Raw genomic sequence first — 20,706 nt, 5'->3', positions numbered from 1 at the left:
CGAGAGCTCAACCCAGGTCCTCAGGCGCGGTGGTGTCGCCTTCAATACCACGTGACACCGTGACGTCACGACAGAGGAGAAACGGGGCTCCAACTCGCGCCGTCGCTCGAGAGCTCAACCCAGCTCCTCAGGCGCGGTGGTGTCGCCTTCAATACCACGTGACACCGTGACGTCACGACAGAGGAGAAACGGGGCTCCAACTCGTGCCGTCGCTCGCGGCGTCGCCCCCCGCATCGGACGCGGTGAGCGTCGAGCAACGCAGCATTCGGCGCGACAACGAAATGTGCGCCTGAGCAAGCGCCGCACGCCTGAGCCGACGCCGACGACACAGGCTTTTCTGCGACACGAGCTCCTTAACGCTGTCGCGGTAAAATAAAGGCTAGTATGCTTCGCATCCTGGGCTTAACCTTAGCTAAGCCACAGCCATTTTTTGATGCTTCCTGCAAGTGGCCGACCCGCACGCAGCCACTGCTGTCGTCAATGCTGTCAGGACCGACCAGGGCATGCCAGGGCGGCTGTATTTAGAGTGTTCTAGAATATGGTTGAGTCGGCTGAGCGGCGCGGCACACCCTAGCTGAGGCAGAAAACGAGAAAAAGTCGCAGTTTCGCCTGAAAGGCAAAGGATCGATTGCGATAACAAATTATTAGACAGCTATACTAAGTGAGGATAGTAGCTTTATTGGCCATATAACCTTGCAAATATTCGCTTACTAACTAAATTAACAAGCGTGGCGTCACGCGCACTCAAGCAAAGATAAACACATCTCACTCGATGACTGCGGAAACTCGCTGTCAAAATGCTGGATTGAAGAAGCGCAGCGGCAGCGAGTAAATTGATCTTCGTGCTGCCTCTTGCATCAACGTGAAATAAGGGTTGAAAACAGCACGCACGAAGCTCGCTGTGCACTCCGTCCTACTGCAGATCGCTTTCTAAGATAGGGCCCAGACGGTCGCGCCATATGCTGCAGCCACCGGAGTAGAACCCGGTGCCCGGTCACCCAGCCACACAGTGCCTTATGTGCAATGAAAGACGGTGTGCTATGTCTCCCAATTTTATGCGAAGCATATTACAAGAGCTCAACCCAGCTCCTCAGGCGCGGCAGTGTCGCCTTCAATGACCTTTGACCCCATGCCATACCACGTGACACCGTGACGTCACGACATAGGAGAAACGGGGCTCCAACTCGCGCCGTCGCTCTCGGCGTCACGGCGGTATATAAGCAGCTGCGCTTGTTTCTAGGCGGCTTTGGCTCAACTCTTACAAGATGGGCTGGGTGGGAATCGAACCAGGGTCTCCGGTGTGTGAGACGGAGACGCTACCACTGAGCCACGAGTACGATGCTTCAAAGCGGTACAAAAGCGTCTCTAGTGAATGCGGTGTTGCCTTAGAAAGGAGCTGTTTCTAGGCGTGCGTCGCTTGCTCAGGCGCACATTTCGTTGCCGCGCCGAACGCTGCGTTGCTGGACGCTCACCGCGTCCAATGCGGGGCGCGTAGTCGCTGCGCCGTAGCCCATTTTCTTACACCCCTTGGCGGGTCGACGGGAACGCTGTCGCGTTCCACTCTTGAAGGTGAAGCAGAGTAACGCATGAGCTGTTTCTTCGTCTAGCCGAACCAAATATAGCCAAGCAACAGCAGTTCACCAGGCTAAACAGTGGTTCAACAACTAAAATAAAGGCTAGTATGCTTCGCATCCTGGGCTTAACCTTAGCTAAGCCACAGCCAATTTTCTTCCTTGCAGGCGTGAGATTGAGCCACCATTGTTGGCTCACCTTCGCACATTTTCACTCGCACATAGAGCATGTTGCACGTGGTGACGATGTTATCGCCCTTGGACTTTATACGGAACATCATGGCGACGGCAGAAATGTGCCTGAAGTGTCCACGTAATTGCAATCACAATAGAAGTAGCCTGAGAGCACTGTGAGCGAACTAGATATTATGGACACGCACTTCAACGGGCTCAGCGGGCGCGCATCTCTGTCCCCGGGGCCAGTATGACATAAAACTATTCCAATCTGTTTTTATGCCCGTATGGGCGAGGCTTGGTCCATCTTGATTTAACACAAAGTCCTTATGGTGGATTTGGAATGAAAACAGATTGGAAGAGTTTTATGTTATACCAAAAAGTTTAGCATTAGGTGCTTTGAATTGGCCCTGATCTATTATGTAGAAATGGCTTTCCATAAACCATAGTATTTCATAAGTCTGGGTTCCCTGTACAGTCTGTTGATGAAGTGCATTTCCAGGCACTTCATGAACACTGTTGAGACGTTAAAGAAAAACATATTTATAAAAAATGTCTTGGGCTACTTTTTGAAATTTCGGACTCACTGCTGCAGAAAGCATGTTTTTTCATTGCTGCAATTCATTAAAAATCTACAGGCACTATTACTCAAATTTGCATACACTAGACAGTTTCAGGTTCATGATAATCGTCAAATTTCGCTTAAGACAGTTGCAGTAGACCAGTCGTGTCAGATTATTTTGTGTTTTGTCATGGTTTCGAAATGCGCTGCCATATTCCATATTCCATTATTCCACGAAAATTCATATTGGCCGTCTCCAAACTGCTTCAAAATGAGATTTTGTCTGCTACAAATGACTCCGAAACGAAGTTTAGTCTGCTCCAAGCTGCCCTGAAATGCAATTTTGTCTGCTCCAGACTGCCCCAATACGTTATTTTACTTGCTCCAAAAATTGCTCCAAGATGACTTTGGGTGGTCCCACAGCTGCATATTTCTTGCTAAAAAATTTAGGTGCGTGTTAGACTTCTACTTTGTTTGGAAGCTCTAATGTCATTTCTATGTTAGTTTTGTTCTTTGAACCGATAAAAAGGTCTTTATTGACAAGGCGTATTTTATCTGACGCTAAGCAAGGCATAAGTTGCTGCTAAAGCAGGTTCTGCCATGTGTTCAGAAAACCTGTTGTGTTTTATTTTTGTTACTTATTTTTTTTGTGTGTCTATGAAGCTGCGACCATCTGTCTCTGTAATGAGCTTCAGTGTTGAGTATGTGTGATTATCTTCTTCACACCAGATATCGTGGTTTGCTGTCGGCTGCTACTATTATCTAATAGGCAAGGCAGGTTCCGCAAGACGTTACCTTAGGTGAGTACGCACTTTGCCTTTGTCCGTCGAATAATAGAAGTTTCAGTGAAAGAGCTCCTTCAGTGCCGCATGAATCCACAGTAGAGTTACAGGTATAACTTAAACACCTCATTATATCCTCAACTAATTACTAGTAAACTTGTAATGACATTGAAGTGACGGCCATTGGTGGTGCCACGTGGAGTGCATAGTCATTGCTGCATGGAGGGGGATGAACAGAGTGCCCAACTGAAAGTTTTTCGTTCCAGTTCAACGAAAACGGTTCAGTACAGTTTCAACTGTGGAGCAAAAAAAATTAGAATTCATGCAAGTTGGACTGGTTTGTGTTCATTTGCGTAACCTAAAATAATTACAGGAAAACAGCATAAAGTAATTTTGTACAAAGACTCAACAGTGGTCCTGAGCTGCACAGAGAGTCTACAAGAAAGGGTAGCTCTTGCTGAGGTAGCAGATAAGTAGAGCCTAGTTCCTATGTTTTGGAGAAAAATGTATGAAAAATGTATGACCCAAAGTCATGAAAAATTTGGCAATCTCAACTGTAACTGACATCAACGTAATGTGAAGCGTTGCACGAATCGTTGCAGCATGAGATGCCGACGCACACCGATGTGGTGGGACCCAAGCGGCCTGAGAGACACATTGTTGTTTTTGCGGCTACGGCAAGCTTGCGTTTGCACTCCTCGAATTCTGCCTTGGTCAGCAGTTTCTATGGGCAGAGCATTTTGGTGGGAAGCTTTGATGTGCCCACTCAGCAAGAATTGTTGCAGCATGCGACGCTGACGTGTGTCAAGCTCGTAGGGTCCGAGCGACACATGTTGTTGCTTTAAGATAGCAGTGGGAAACCAAAACAAAATCAAGCTAGTCTGTGACACTGGAATACGATGCTGTGAGAATAAAACATGATGCTAACTTTGCACTGCCTGTTGCAGGGAATGATGGTGTGTTTGGGTTATCACCTATTAAAAGCACGTAGTACACTTCTTATGCCACATGCACTTCACCTTCACCTTTTGTTAAAGCTAATGTTCAAAACGTGGTGGCTGTGATGGTTTTCCTGCACCACTGACACAAGAACATGGCTTTTGAGGTTAGTCCCGTTACTATGAGGGAGCCGTCTCAAAGGGTGGAGGGGAAGGGTGGGGGGTGTGTGCTTTGTGGGCATTACCTACTGCAGCAGTGTAATTTAATAAATAACACATAATGTAATATTTCTCTTTATTGTCTCTTTACGGTGACAGTGCAATGGGGGGGAGAGTCTTTTACTTTTCTTTGCATAGGCATAGCAGCTGTTCTTTGCTTAAGAAATTTTTCCCACCTTTTATGCATTTGCACAGTCTTTGCCATGCATTCTCGTATGCTTTCAAACAGCAAGGCCACTGTGCTGGACCAAGTGTTTGGGCCTGCCTGGCTTATGTACGGTCACTCCTTTGCCATGGAAAGCGAGCACGACCAGGCCATGGCAGCTTACTTCAAGGCACTTCAGCTGATAAAAGGGTAAGAGCTGTCATTATATTGCTTAGCATCATTGTGATCTGCAGACACCTTTTGCTTGCCGAGCTTCAAAATCTCCATCCAGGCCCCCTCTCTGTCCCTACCTTTGATTTTCTGTGAGAATTTCTATGAGAACCATACCATGCTGTGTGTCTAAAATATTGGAATGAAGGCTTTTTACTTAAACTGTTTCTTTTAGATCAGACTGTGCACATCAAAGCATTCGCATGCAAACCTTGTTGCTAAGCAATGTACTTTAAACAAGTTAGAATACTTTCCGTAGCTTAAATTTTTTATCATGTATGACTATGCAGTCTCTGGAGGCTCATTACCTTTTTGTGTGTGTGCGTGCGTGTGTGCGTGTGCGTGTGTGTGTGTGTAACCTGCCAGGTTAGAATTCGTCGTGCTTGTCTGAGGGGCCGTGGCATTCTGCATCCCCAAGGACAGTCTGGTTTGAATGCTGGTGGCAGTGGCTGCATTCCAGTGGGACCAGACGGCAAAATTGCTTGTGTGCTTAGATTTAGGTACACATTAAAAAGACTTACCTAAAATAACCTGGAAGCTTTTCTGTTAATTCAGCTTGGGTAATTCAGTTTAATTCAATCCCCTTTGAAAGGTCCCAGTCAGTGCCCATACATTTTTATCGGCTGAGACTTTTGTTATTGCGATCGTGAAATTGGCCCTCGCTTTATAATTAGAATGCAACTGGAGGACACACATGCGTCTGATCCGAATTATCACCACAATAGCTTCGGTTGGCAGCACTGAGGTACAATGAATACATCAAAGGCCACCGAAAATGATAATTTTTCAGCCTGCCCTTGGCAGTTTTATGTGAACACTGGGGGTGTGCGAATATCAAATATTCAATTTCAAAGTGATTTTGAAAGACTAATACCAGGTGCAAATCGAATCGACTTGAATATTATAAAAATATTTTTCAAGTACGAATACTATTGGTTTTACAAAAATGCAATTTTTTTCTCCAGCCAAAGGTAAAAAAAAATGTGCAAGTTTATTGCACAGCAAATACGTACCTAATGTATAGGAAAATTATGCTTTGAGGTAAACGAAATTCTCTACTGCAACACTCTCGCTTGACAGTGTTGAAACTGCAGTTATTTAGTGTTGTCAAGAAGGAAGGGTAGCTGCTTGACATGTTCGGGATGCAATGACACCCTCCTGCGTGTCATTATTCATCCAGATATTGAAAAGAGCACCTCACTGGACACATTAGTGTCCGGCATAGGCAGGTATCTCTTCGCAAGTCAAGCCAACAAGAGCACCATGCTTGCACCACCAATCACGTGGTTCTTCTCTTTGTCCGAAAATTTCATCATTCGCATATCTTCAACCTGTCCTTGTGGCAGTGAAAATTGCTGCCACAAGCAAATCACAATTGCTGCTGCTTGATGTTCTTATCAAGATCTTTCCACAGTGTTGACATGGAAGAAACCTCTTCAAGAGTTTTCGTTGTTGGGCACATATCTGGGTTTCTTGTTGGTGTTGAAATTTTCTTTGCTCCTTCTAAAGCCTGGTTTTTAGCCCAGTTTTTCATTGAAGCTTCCTGGTCATACTCAACTACGTTAGAGTGAGGGTCTAAATACATTGCCAAGTTTGCTACATGGCCAAACTTATAGTTTGGAAATCATGTTTTTAGGCACTTAGCTGGATTAGCTGTATGTAGAGGCACTATACAGTGTGGGTTCTTAAGCTGACAGTGTTGGGTAGCCATAAGCTCCAGCAGTGGCCCTATGACAGTGCCCCCGTTTTACTTTTTATATACTTCACCGCAATATGATCTCTATGCTTCGCCGCATAACATGGCTGTGCTGCAGCGAAACTGACTTAAAATTGTAGCAACTAATAAGTCTTAGGTGAAGCAGTACCGTATTTTTGTATATGTAACCGGCACCAAGAATTTGAAAAATTTAACATTGAAGTTAGATTGCAGGTTTTATGCGAATTTCACCTTGAGATGGGACTTCACGTAAGTGAAAGTATCACCTCAAAATGTGTTTTCACGGCTGCACGGCCACACTACAAAGCCACATTGAGAGCGAGAGTTATGCTGCCATGAAGTCGCACCTCAAGGCAAAATTTGCGTATAACCCGTAACGATTATTCCACTTATTCAGGGTTATTTCAGGCGATTCCCGCTGAGTTTGAGTAATTCGTCGGTTGTTGTTGTTTATATTGTTTAAGTTTTTTCTTTTTGTGACCACCTTACATTTGAATGCAGTAAATGTGGCTCCCCTTTAACATTGTTATAGGGAGTTCTTACTTTATTCATAATGTATAGCCCACTCATAAATGGCCTCTATAGCAGGCTTGTAGTCTCTACTTTTTGCAATATATTTTCAATAGAAATTGGGAAATTGTGTGATTAATAGTGCATGGTGTGTAATTTTCGTGTACACTTCTCCACCACCAGGTGTCACCTCCCGTTCCTGTACATTGGGCTCGAGTATGGCCTGACCAACAACACGAAGCTGGCGGAGCGCTTTTTTAGCCAGGCACTGGCTATCGCACCCAACGACCCATTTGTGCTCCATGAAATGGGTGTGGTGGCCTTTCAGAATCAAGAGTATGTATTGCATTCCTCTTATATTCAGATACTCCTCAAGTTCTGCTGTATAACTCTCACAACAATGGCATGTGAAAACCATATTTACTTGGTTCTAATGTGCTCTCAATTTTCACAGCCACAAATGAGAACTGCAGTGTCTTTAGTTGTAACAGTTTGATTTTCACACTTCGAGAAATTAAATTGGTGAGTGAACAAATACATTTGTTCACTCACCAGTTTTTCATAACAAGGGAGAGTAATGGTGATATTTCTCTGACCTTCAGAAAGAAAATTAGTCATGTTCAAGCTACAGTACAACGAGCAGTACTCATTGTCGCTATCGAAGGTCTTTTTATCACTATCAGCAGCCCTGAGAAACTTCTCTTTTGTTCCTTCTATGGCATCTGAGATACTGCACTTGTTAAGCACTTTGCTGACCTTGAATACTAACCACAGTGTCCAAAATTACTATAGCCTAACGAATTTAAGGAGTGTGCAGAAAGCTACTTTAGCTTCTACAGTTCTACAGCTACAGTGATGTGTGGCTTGGATTGCATTACAGAAATTTTTATGCAAGTGATATTAGCTTGTCACTACTGTTAATTTGGTTTTGTACTCAAATCTAACATGCATGTCATTTCTCAGTAAATTTTTCTGGCAAAAAGTGGGTGTCGAAATTGAGTAAATCTAGCATGTACTGCACTCGATGCTGAATATATCGAACTCGAAGGGGATTCCAAAATAGTATGATATATCAGTAATTTGAAATATACTAATGTATGCCTGTCTGAAGCTTATCCAAGATCTCTGCACATCTCAAGCAGTTTCCCGAGATCATGAGAAGCGGGAATTTGCCGATTTGCTTCTTCAAGGCAAATTGTATCGTTGAACGTACACATGTTTACTTGCTTTTTGCACATAAATTTAAGCTACTTTCACTGCAGAATGATTTTTGATATAATGCTAACCCTAAAAGCGCGCATCATCGAGATGGGAGAACGCTCTGTGCCTCGCCCATGTCGATTACTCAAGATAAGGTAGAAATGGGCACACTGTGAAATCAAATCAGCCTGTATATATGCGTGCAGTGCCGTCTGCAGCACATTTGTACTGTAAATTGCGCGTGAACATGCCCAGCAGCAGGTTCGTTACAATACCAACAATACATTGTTATGGTCGATCGTCATGTGCGGGCAACAAGCCAGGCAGACTGTTGTTTTGGGTTTCGGAACAGACTTACTCTTGGAACCAGTCTTCCTCGCTTCTTGAACGCCGCAAAAAGTCCATGCGTCTCTTCTTGTGTGCTGCTCAGTACTTCAGTGACTCGTGGTACCTTCGTTCTCAGCCCTTCCCCTTCTAGCTGCTGGATTAGCGAGATGTGGTGTGTGGTGATTTCATTAACTTCAAACTGCATTGTAAAGATCACTGTCCAAGTGGATGTTCGGACTGAATTCATTCTGGCCCCTAACAAAACCATAAAATGCCGTTTGCAGAAGTCCCTTGTCTAAAAGAAGACAAACTCGACAGTGCAGACACCTCCAGTTTGGCATACCATGCCCGGCGGCACTTGGTGAAAAGCTCGAGTGTTTCCTACGCCCTCTTGTGGAATGTGTATTGGACTGAATAGCTTTTATTGTTCTTGAAGCAGAGTGGTAATTTGCCGATAACGAATGGTTGAAGTTTGCACGAGCCATCCACATGCACAGCTAGTAAAGCTGAGAGTAGTACCCTGCTCATTTTCCCTCCAGCCACTGGGGAGCATTTCATTGACTCTGCACCAAGCTGCAACTTTGGACGTCGACTCCTGACGAGATGGCGCTGGTTAGGCCTGGCCAGCAGAGGTGTTGGGCGGCATCCTGCACATGGGAAGCTTGCCTTTGATACTATACGTTAGTCCTCTAGACAGATACAGAGAGATCTGGCACGAGATCGCTTGCGCAGGCTGAACTAAGGGCAACTACCGCAAATGCGTACAGCAAAAGTTTTTTATGTGCGCATACTGGTAATAACAGGGAAAGCTGGCATGTGGACTGTGTTTCAAACCGATAAATTTGTGGAACACAGTTTAAACTGACAGCGTCGTGGAGTCGAGGGAATGTTTTCTCGGATGGTCACTTGCAGCAATATCACCTTCAGTCCGCCGAAGGTGATTGTCCAAATATACCTTCCAAGGTTGTGCACACGATATCTGCACTTTGCAGCGACATGCATTGTGACAGGTGATCGCGAAATGCACTTGCGGCCTCGACTAATTTTTTTCGCAGTGCTGAAGTTGTAAAAACACAATGAATTGATTTTACCGTCGAGATTGGTTTTTCTGGCCTGCCCGATAACACAGACATATTAAAGGGGTCCTGAACCTACCCTCGGGCTTGGTCAAGTAACATAGTACGCGGGGAGCGTATGCTGTTGTGAAAATCACAGCCAAGTTCTGCTGTCGTACGCGATCCGTAGAGCTCGCAAGCGGAGCGCGAAGTCACCTTTCTCTCAAGTGCTCTCGTTTCAAAAACCTCATGATCCTCGCTCTTTTCTGTGTGCTTTATTTCGTCATAAAGCACACTCAAATATGCAGCTACTATTGGTCGCTGCGCTCGGCTACACCGCGGCCGCCGCGAGGTGCCGCCATGAGTCCAGTGGCTAAGCACACTGCGGCTCTCTGAGGACAGCTGCATTTGGCTTACGTTTAGTGCGGCATAGGCACCAAATCGGAAATTTGAACTGCACGCCGCGGTTATGTCTCCGCCGTAGCCTTCGCAGTGCAAGGCATTGGAGGAGGAAGGGGAGCACAGCTGAGGCCGTGTTTGATTGCCGATAATTCCGCTTCTGCTGAACGCATTGAAGTACATTTTGCGGCAAAGTGGTTCTGAAATAGCCTATCTTCACTTCAAATGTCTTTCTCCACTTCGATAAAAAGTGGTTCAGGGCCCCTTTAATACGTAAGCATTCTTAGGCAACTCACTCAGGAAATCTGTCTGTCAGTCCATCCGTAATGCATAACACAATGCGCTCACTAAAGAAGAGCAGAATAAATTTGAAAGGAAAGATTAAAAGACAAACAGCGACAGTGAGTTTCGAACCTACAACCCCATGCTCAGAAGCCAAGTGTCTTACCCACTGGGCTAAACAGCTACGCTTGCAGATGGAGGATTTGCCTGAACGTTATGAACGTGTTGTACCACATTGTCTGTGTTGGCACCCAGCACATACAGATAAGCAGTCACTGAGTTGATAAGTCATCAGGGGTTCTATGGGCCTGATTGCAGTTAATAATGGTTTGGCGCAGTGCTAAAGAACCATAAGGGTTTATAATTGTTGGAGCAATTCTGATAAGGTTGATAAGGACTGAAATGGTTGATAAGGGTCGGATGTAATCTGATAAGGTTGATAATGACTGATAAGGGTCCGATCATGTCTGATAAGGTTGATAAGGGTTGAAACAATTCTGATAAGGTTGACAACGACTGATAAGGGTTGATAAGGGTTGAAATGAGTACAGTAACGTTCACAGTGACCGCTAAGGGCTGATAAGCATTTGTACTGGTCAGATCAAGAGCCAAACAGATTGCAAGGTCAACAAAGCATACATTTAATGAACCATCTACTGCTTCGTCAGTTGCGGCAAACAACATATGTCGCATCGTATACGTAGACATGACAAGTGGCACAATGCTTACGTATAACCTTAGACAAATCCAGTGGCGTTTCCACATGATCTTATGTGACCCCTTCCACGTACTGTAATATCAGTCGGCAACACAATTTATTTCCTGCACACAAACTGAAGAGCCAAAGAGTGACAATGCGCACATATTCGGTACGGGCCGTGCGCCACTGACCAGATGCCGGAGCAAAAGGCTTCTCCGTTGCCTAGACAACCCCTGCATGCTCACGGGGCCAGCACACTGCCGCCACATTTTTTTCTTTTTTTTCCATATGTTCCTAGTTCGTTAGCTTGCTCCGTGTCTCCTCCTCCTCCGTCTTTGTTGCTCTCCCCTTGACAGGTGTGCCCCATTGAGAGGCGTGCTCTCTGCCTCGCTTGCCTGTGGGATTTTTTGGCAACCTCATTGCAAACAGTGTTTCGTCTTGTCCAGCTCCACTAGAAGTGGTAGGCGTATACATTGAGTTCTATGGGAAGTTGAGTTCTATGGGAAGATAAGCGTAAGTCAGAAGTAACCTTAATATATCTGGTCCTGCACTATAAGAGGTTACGTTGTTAATTACGGGTGGTCTGAGCTAATCAGTCATTTACTGGAAACGTCATATTATGGACATGCTCCGAGTTTCTCTGAGACATTGCATGCAATCAGTTAAATAAAGCAGTTCATCTGTTCTCTGTTCATTTGAGATGTTAAACCTAGTCAGTCAGTCAATCAACAAATTAATCAATCAATCAATCACTCACTCACTCACTCATTTACTGGAAACCTCAAATTATGGACACAGTCTGCGTCACTTTGAGACACAAATTGATCAATCAATTGCTGGGAACATCGCCTTGTGGCAGTCTTCACCTGTTCTTACAAGCAGCCTGTTGGCGTTCACTTTGTGCAGGTACCCGACTGCCAGGCGACATTTTGAGAATGCACTGAGTTTGCTTCAAGCGAATGACCATGGTGTCCTTCCTGAGAAATGGGAGCCCCTTCTGAACAACCTTGGTCACACCTGCCGAAAGTTGAGGTATGCTGTCAACATTTTTCTATCCGTATCCTCTTCGGGTGCCAAATATTTTGGTCCCTTGTAAATTTAGTTTCATTACATTCGTCACAATCATGAAAAGCATGCTGCTGCAGCGCCTATATTCTCTCCAGTGAGTTTTGTCAAGTTTGCAGAATAAGAACTCCATGTGGGAACTGTACAGGAACGTCAGATATGAGAACATCAACTATTTCATGTGCAGCATACATGAGAAGCATCTATCCAGCCACTAGAAAAATACGCCTGATGTGACACATAGAGAAAAATTCAGTGGCAAGTTAGGGATAAATGCGAGAGAGATGCATTAGGGGCATTACATCACACCTCTCTGAGGTCCTGGATGCATGATTTGAACCATGTTTACCACATCGCAGAGCCGCTGTTCAAGAGCTCACTCGACACGCATCTTTGAGGAGCACAGTACAACCGACGGTGGTCTGGTAAAAACCACTGTCAGTTGCACTATATATATATATATATATATATATATATATATATATATATATATATACTCACACTCAGTTAAACCTCAGTATAACAAAGTATTTAACTTTTTATAGCTTCATGTCCATAGAACACCACATATTTACAACCTGAATACAATAAAGTGTGTTTATGCATGATTTCAATATAAAAGAAGTTTACTTCAGCCGCGAAGGAACATAGAAACAATAAATGGAAGCTTCCATAGACGCAGATGGTCAAATGGTTTAATTACAAGCTGCTGCTCGCGTACGCACCTCTCAAATCGCGTCCCATGTGACCATGAGTGGTCGCTGAAGCATAGGAGGGTCTTGTTCCGTTGGGGTCACCATAGGGGTCAGGAGTGCGCATGCTGACTGGTTACGTTGGAATTATCCAATGAATTTGGTGCCTATAGAAATGCATGAATGCCAGCCAGGACCTTCGGTTGTGATTGAATTAACCCAAGTCAAATTAACGGAAGTCTACTGTACAATGTTCCCATTCCCCATTATTGGTTACAACAATTTAATCTGTCTACTGGGTTTCCATGCCGAAAGGAAATGGAACGCTAAACTGTGGAAAAGAATAACACATTGTGAGCCGCATCCTGCCTGCGTGCTGTGCACACTGTGCAACTCGACTGTGTAGCCAGCCTTGTGCACTTCTCTTCCGTCTCCCTTTCACCTCTCGAAAACATGAGTCGACTGTGTCAGCAGCTTCTCTCGCACAACGTTCTTAGACGTACTTGAGTTTCACAGCTCCCCAAGTGCGGCCAATGGCCGGCATAGCTGCAGTAGCTGCCGCTGGAACCGATGCTGCTACAGTCAAGTCTTCCGTCGCATGCCGCGAATCGTCTGCTCCTGCTACGCTGGGTTGCTTGCACGAGCCGGCTTCTACCACTTGTTTGCTCGTTATTGTAGTTTAGCTGTGCACTTACAGCTTTATAACAAACCAGCTATGGTTTGGTAACAAGGATTTCACTCTGTCTATGTATTTATTGGCGCTGCAGTATCGTATCTCTTCAGGCACCGTGCATCGTCTACTCCTGCGATAAGATCGCTGTGGTGGGTCATTTTCCCCAAGTGGCTGGGACCATTTGCTCTTTGGTGACTGTATTTTGGCTGCCCACGCACCATTGTATGCCAAGGACTTCTCTGTATCTGTGTTTCCCATAGCACCACCCTCAAGAGCGCAAAGGCACGGCTAGCTAGTTATTTGGGGTGAAACTAGGACCCAAGTGTGTGGTCGTGTGCTATTATTCTGCTTTCCAACCAACTCACTCACGAAAATTAGAAGTACCAGAGTGCTCTGTTCAGTGTTTTTTAGGGCTGCTTGTCAAAGAACAATCACCTATGCGGAAGCAGCGGTATTAAGTATGCATCATGCACAACACATGCTCACACTTGTAAGATGCACTAATACTATAGTGGGAACCCGCGATAACGAAATTGTTTCTACAACGAAATATTTTCGTATCCCCGACGAACACCTGTAGGATTCAATGCATTTCGTATCTCTCGACAACGAAATGTAACTGTACTACAATCCCGCATCAACGAAATTTGCCGGAGCATAACCCCGCATATTACCTACTCATGCAAGGCCAGCAGGCTCCAAATGTGCTCATATGCGATTGCTTTGCACTAAAATTCCGTAAAACACTACCGCATTACATTTATGGTGGCACCAACATTTTTGTTTACAAAAACAACAAAGCATGGGAAACGATCACGCCGGAAATACGCCATGGCCGCACATCTTGTTTGTCGATTGCCCGTTTGAAGCGGCAGCATATTGCTACCGACATGTGACGACGGTTCTTGCACATCTAGTGCAGTGCGTAATGTGTGCCTCTGCGAGGAAAATGCAGCAAAACCAAGGAAATACACATCCCAACAACTTGGAATTGTTTATGACGTTTAAGATGGCAGTCGCAGCATAGAGTGCCATGCATCGGGCTGTGATTGAGCGATCTTCCAGGAATACTACGCATTCCTCACTTCAAGAGCATTGGTTTCGGTGCCACCCGACAGGCATTGCATGCAGATTGGGTGCTGGACGTAGATTTACCCGAAGGCGCCGTAATATCGATAGACTGCCGTCAGATGTTCGAGATACGATCACTTTCGCACTTGGCACCGGATGCATCGACGCCTCCGGGTGACAGCATGCGCTGGAGAAATGCTGCTGCATGCGTGGAGCATCCGGTGCCAAGTTATGCAATACCTCACAAAAGTGATCGTATCTCTGAAAGCAATTGGCCAAGAATACTGCTCCACGGTAGCGCCGCCACTGCTGATCAACCCATGCGGCGAACTTTTTGCTGTCGGCCATGCGGTTCTGTATCCTCGCATGCTTGCCAAAAATAGGCCAACAGAATTTTGACAGTGAAGTTTCTTTCTGCAATGTGTGCTGTCTCATTTTGCAACAACGAAATTCTCGGGAAAGTGAATTTTTTCGCATTCTCTGCCAATTTCGTTATTGTGAGGTACAATTGTATAGTACTGCCCTGCTAGTAAGCTAACCATCCCACATTCTTTTTGTGACAAATATTATCTCGCTATCTTATACATATGCCACTGTGTTACCTTGGCCTTCTTATCTATGCTTGTTTTCAAGCTGTCTGCTTTTCCAAGGATGATCTCAATGCTTGTGACGGTAGTACAACCACTTGAAATAGTTTTTTGTGGATATTATGAAGCCCTTCATGCAGCAAGTTCATGCAAAAAAAAGTCATATTTTATTAGCTTGGTTCTTCCCAACACAACTGCATGCTTTGAACTTGATCAATTGCATTCACTACAATTAAGCTTTTGCCTGAGTGCTTGCTGACACTAAAAAAACACGTTCTTTTGGGAATGTTGCCTTCACATCACATCTCTTGCTTTCAGATGGGCTTGCGAAAACCAAAACAAAGTCATGGAATTAATTGCACCAAGAACCAACGTCCATTTTCTGCAAAGAATGAATGCTTCTTTGTTATCAACAATGACATTCTAGTCTATTTCAAAATATAGTGCTACTCTAAATGATGGTCACATAATTTGAACTTGAACTGAAATTTGAACTGAAGTATGTGAGGCATTTGTCCTTTCGACGTTGCATGCGTTCCCATTTTTAAAGCTCTCTGGTGAGGTGGCGACATACCGTATTTACACGATTGTAAGTCGACCCCTTTTTTTAAATTTGAAAGTCTGAAGTTGGGGGGTCGACTTACAATCGAAACCGAAACATGGCCCCGCCAAAAAAAAAAGCGATACCAACGGGAGCTACAACGTAGTTAGAATTTTATGTTTGCTCTCTGGCCCTACCCGTATCTTTTCGCTATCCCGCGTGTTTGTTCGCTTTTCAGAAGGGTTTTTCAACATTTTTGAGAGTTTTACAGTACCACATGCAACACTCATGGGGAGGGGGTGTCGATAGTTGATGGAAGCGCCGCTGTTCCCATTTGCGGCGGCACCCTCAGAACGGCGGCGCTTGCGGGGAGTATCGGTAGTTCATGGAAGAGCAGACACCGCTCGCTTGTTTCTCTTTCTCTGTGTGAAGGCATTGGTATTGACATGGTATTGGTTTGACGCGTTCTACTTGACTGCCGGCTACGTGCTACTTCTATGCTTCCCCAGTCATCATGAGTGCTCCAGGCCCACTAATCGTTCAGCACTCGTTCACAGCAGCGTTCAAGAGGGCTGCCATCCTTTACGCCGAAGAAACAAATCACTGCACAGCGGGCCGCAATTTCGATGTTTCTGAACGGGTGGTGCGAGAGTGGCGATGCAGCGAAGCGAAATTTTCACCTGAGATGACAAGTGAGAAATTTCCGACGTGCCAAAGTCTGGGCGCTTTCCGGAGCTGTAGGCTAAGCTTGCGGCGTACGTCGCTGAAATGCGTGATCGGTCCCTGCCAGTGAAGTGCGGAGTGGTCATGAAACAAGCCCGGACCTTCGCCTTAATTTTAAGGTTCTGCTCCACCGTGAGTACAACGAGTGGCTGGCGGCAGAAGACTGCGAAATTACGCCAACCGGACCTGTCAAAAGAGCCTCCCTGACGGCTGCGTGTGGTAGAGTGCATTTGGCGTGGGCGGCTGTCCTGCAAGATGTCCTGGTGCGGTAGTTTGCCAAATTTGAAATTTCGCTGGACCACGACGCGCTGTGGCACCGCAGCAACGATGACGATGGCAGCACTAGTGAAGACGAGTAGTCCAGTGGCCATGTCAGCTACTAATAAATTTTCGTTATTGAATGCGCCCTCGGGTACGCTCTCTTATTATTTTTTTTCCGGTCACGCGATATGGGGGGCTCGACTTACATTCGAGTCGACTTACAATCGTGTAAATACGGTACTACCGTCATCACTATTATGGTAGGGAGAAAAGCAGGACTGCATAAAAAACTTCTTGCTGTTGTGACATGCAGAAATGCTTCTGTGTGAAGCTTTACACCTGAAAAAACCACCACACATCACACGACGCCTACAACATGACAACAGTAGCGGTGGATGAAACGCCACCGCTAAAATGAATCCTGAAGCAAAAGCAGAAGTGCCATCGCTGAAGAAATACGCGATTGCGGTGCCACTAGTTAATGTGACTGCCACTTTGATCACCTCTCGTGCAGAGCTGTGAAACTGAAGTATGTCTAAGAACATTGGCTCTTGCAGACGCCTGTCGGCAGTTGACTATTGTTTCAGAGGTGTGGAAGGGAGACAAGAGGGAAGTGTGCAAGGTTGGCGATGTGGAGAAAACTCACAATCCTTTTTTCTTTTCCACGATTTAGGGTTCCTTTTCCTTTCAGCACAGACTCTGTTGGAATAAGGGGTGTTTCAACAGCGCTGCGCCTCAGCACACCGCGTGCCACGGTTGGCGCCCATCAACCGTGGTCCGATACAAGCTCAAAGAAACAATGGACAGCAACCACATGTACACTCGGAAAGCATTTGTTACACTTGCAATTAACACTTCAAGCAGGCCAGTTAGCTGTAGTCTACATCACTGGGGGTCCCCTCGAAGAGAATACAGTATAATCTCATTAATTGAACTCCAAGGGGACCACAAATTTATTTGAATAAAAAGGGGTTCAATCTAAGGAGAGCGTCTTTAAGTGCCCGATCAATTGTGTGGTGCGGCCTGCAAAACCAAAGCCGCCACTAGGCCCATATTGAAGATGTCTTATCGTTCCTCCATCAGCACGCGACAACGTGTGCTGGATGAATCTTAGGTTTCATATAAAGTACAAGTGCGATAAGATTGCGCACCGTTTTCTCTGGGCGCGAGAGAAAATGTGCAAGAGTGAGCCAGGAAGGATAGCGGCCTGATGCGTGCCAATAGCAGCAGTCCTGCGATTTGATCAACGCTTTCATTTGGGGTGTGTTTTGATCTTGCTTTTCTCTTTTTTTTTTTCATGGTGTTTGAAATTAGGGATGTTTTAATTAAACGCAGGAAGTACAACAGAGCCCTGGAGTATCACCAGCAGGCCCTGGTCCTGTATCCAAAGAATGCCTCAACGCTTTCTGCCATTGGGTTTGTCCACAGCCTAATGCGTCACTGGTCTCATGCAGTCGACTACTTTCACAAGGTACGGCATTGTGTTGACACATGCGAAAATGTTGCACGTTACTATGACCGGAGCATATGGAACATAAGGGGCAGAGGTTAAACAAGTTCGAGCAGAATTTGAGAACTGCGCAAATAACAATGAACAAAAAGATGATAGGTGTTATGTCAAAAGATGGCAATACAGCAGAATAAATCAGAGAGAAAATGGGGGTAGCCGATATTCTAGTTGAGATTGAGAGGAAAAAATAGAGCCAGGCAAGCTATGTAATGCGTAGGGCAGATGGCCGGTGGACCATTAGATTTACAGAACGACTGCCAAGAGAGAGGAAGTCTAGTTGAAGACGCCAGAGAATTAGGTGGCATGATAAAATTAGAAAATTTGCAAGCATAACTTATAATCAGCTGGCGTGAGTGGGGGGGTAATGAAGATCGCTGGAAAAGGCTTTTGTCCTGCAGGAGACATAAGTTAGGCTCACGTGATCATTTTTATTGTAATTACTTAAATAATTATTGTACATACTTTACAGGCTTTTGTAGGGCATTGAGTAATGAAAGTGCAATCTCAGATTAAAGGAGCACGATATACAGAATGAAATACACAATGTGCTTGATAAATACGAACACATGCTGTAATAAAATTGCATCCTGTATAATGGAAATTAGCAGCATCATTAGGCAATGAGCAAGGGATTCAAGTGGGAGAAAAGCAATAAAGCAAGAATTTTCTTTTTTTAATTTTTTCATTTTCAGGCCTTAGGTCTGCAGAGGGATGATGCATTTTCAACCACGATGCTCTCTCAAGCGATCGAGCAGCAGATGAGCGATCTACAGCCTTGCAAAGGTATGCAAATGAAGCGTGCTCGTGCTTTCTTCCAGTTCATGTAGAAGTGGTCTGCCCAGCGCCCACCATTTTCATTGAGGACGTAAGGAAAGCGAGTGTGTCAGGTGGTGCGCAGCCGCCGTGCCACCATACCTGGCGACTCCCCAGCAAGTGAGCTCAGTACACAGCCTACATTCAGTCGTTAAAGTGGCCCGAAGGCCTTTTCTTGAAACCTGAGCATCGCGCTGTTCGAGCGGAATGCCTTGGCAGAAATCTAATACAAACGAAAATATTAAGCTTAGAATGACAGAAAGTTGAGGTAGTTGGTCCTCATTAGAAAAATTTTTAGTGTGCACTCACGAATACAAAAAGAAGGAAGCTGCGTTTGTGTTGTCTTTTTACCTCTTCTTGTATTGGTGTTTGCATGCCTAACCTTTTTCTAACATACGAGCGCAATCATTAGATTTCCCAGTACCCCTTTTACTCATCTGTTCCTCTAAGTGGAGGCGATAAAAGTGCACTCCTTTTTTATTAGTTTCGGTGGTGCACTTTTTGTAGCCCTTCAAGGTCGACACCTGGCACAGCTCAATGGCAGTAGATTGGAGGGGGGTGTGCATGGAACAAGAGCGATTCATGGTCGTAAACAATCAGTCACCTAACGGTGGCAAAAGGAAACGAGCCTCGAAAGTCGCAGGAGAGGGCAAGCAGTCTACTCTATAGTGCGAAATTGGGGCTTTCTGGTGCGTGGCAGCAGAATAATATTTGACAGTGTTCTTACTGTGCTCAAGAAGTGCTGCAGTGCCCCATCAACGTAACGGGAGCTAGTTTTTAAAGACCCTCTGTGATCATCTTGCGGTGTACCATGAGTGAAAACATTTGCATGCGGGCTTTATACTTGGCCAATGTAATAAGTGTCTGTAATAATGGCACTAGCAATCTCTCTGATGGTACGTTTGGCTGGTCATTTTTGAACACTCCAGAGCATTTAGACAGCATGCATTATAAGTCAAGCGCTCGTAACACGTTCAGCTTATTATTTCATAGCACCATGCTCGAAGATTAGCACTCGATAGGGCTCTCACCTTCAACCTTCCAAGCACGACCAAGATCTGACACAGTTCCGGTCACATGGCTCTTGCAGTTTCTGTTGTTGTTGTGGTGTCTGCCTTGACAGTAGGTGGTGGGTGCCTGAGCGCACCTTGTTTGTTTAGAACAAAAGCGCTGACTTGTTCCCTGTTTTGGCCTCTGATTGCTCTGGTGAGTGGCTGCATGTTTAGCTTGACCGCACTTTCTCTGACTCTGTGTTACAGCGGGTCTGCATGGTTGCACTCAGTCGGAGGGCAGTAGGGACCAACCAAATGTACCATGAATTAGGCACCATATGGCAGTCATTTCAGGGCAGAGGGAGAAGGTGTGTGTAGTATCTGAAAGTCTTAGGGGATGTCCTTTGTCACAAATGCATTTACAGATTTTTTTTTTATGCATGATGTGTAATTTTGATGCCACAGGTGTGCCTGAAGTACTGCCCGAGTACTCCTCAAGCGACAGCCCACGAAGCTCTGCACTGGACATGGACGTGACAAATACTTCGTGTCAGTCTCAGGAATACGACATTGACAGCATAAATTAGGATGAGTGGTTGTTGACATCTGTACATAAAGCTAATTTAGTCAAGTTGTCATTGTTCTTTTTCCTGTCCACCGACAAAGTGTCATAGGCCTCTATTGGTGGACTTTTGTTCCAAAACGGCAATCATCATGTGTCAAAGTACATTTTTAGCATCGCGAATGCATAACACATTGAAATGTGGAGTGTACTTACTCTGTATATATTTAAAACCTAGTTGGCTTTCTACAATTCTGCATTGACAAAAAGGTTTCGATTCCTGAACGGTAGCAGCTGCTGCATTCAGGTGTGGACAGAATGCAAAAGCACTCATGTGCCATGCTTTTGGGACACATAAGGAAACTCAAGGCAGCCAGACTGAACTGGGAGACCTTCATTACGGC

At 45.2% G+C, this 20,706-nt stretch overlaps 1 protein-coding gene across 1 annotated transcript in view; it reads left to right on the top strand.

The window, feature by feature from the left end:
* The window catches only part of Cdc16 (cell division cycle protein 16), a 54,290-nt gene extending 33,916 nt beyond the window's left edge, over positions 1-20,374 (top strand). Inside the window, exons 11-17 of the mRNA XM_065438790.2 lie at positions 3,037-3,107; positions 4,476-4,601; positions 7,033-7,185; positions 11,719-11,844; positions 17,761-17,896; positions 18,628-18,718; positions 20,206-20,374. Of these exons, the coding sequence (XP_065294862.1) occupies positions 3,037-3,107; positions 4,476-4,601; positions 7,033-7,185; positions 11,719-11,844; positions 17,761-17,896; positions 18,628-18,718; positions 20,206-20,327 (825 nt within the window). The 3' untranslated portion in view covers positions 20,328-20,374. The remainder of the gene's footprint in view (positions 1-3,036; positions 3,108-4,475; positions 4,602-7,032; positions 7,186-11,718; positions 11,845-17,760; positions 17,897-18,627; positions 18,719-20,205) is intronic.
* The last annotated feature ends 332 nt before the right edge of the window (positions 20,375-20,706 follow it).

The sequence above is a fragment of the Dermacentor albipictus genome, chromosome 4 (genome assembly GCF_038994185.2).
Source record: "Dermacentor albipictus isolate Rhodes 1998 colony chromosome 4, USDA_Dalb.pri_finalv2, whole genome shotgun sequence".
Taxonomy (NCBI): Eukaryota; Metazoa; Arthropoda; class Arachnida; order Ixodida; family Ixodidae; genus Dermacentor; species Dermacentor albipictus.
The sequence above is the reverse complement of the archived record's forward strand: the minus strand, read 5'-3'. Positions and strand labels throughout refer to the sequence as shown.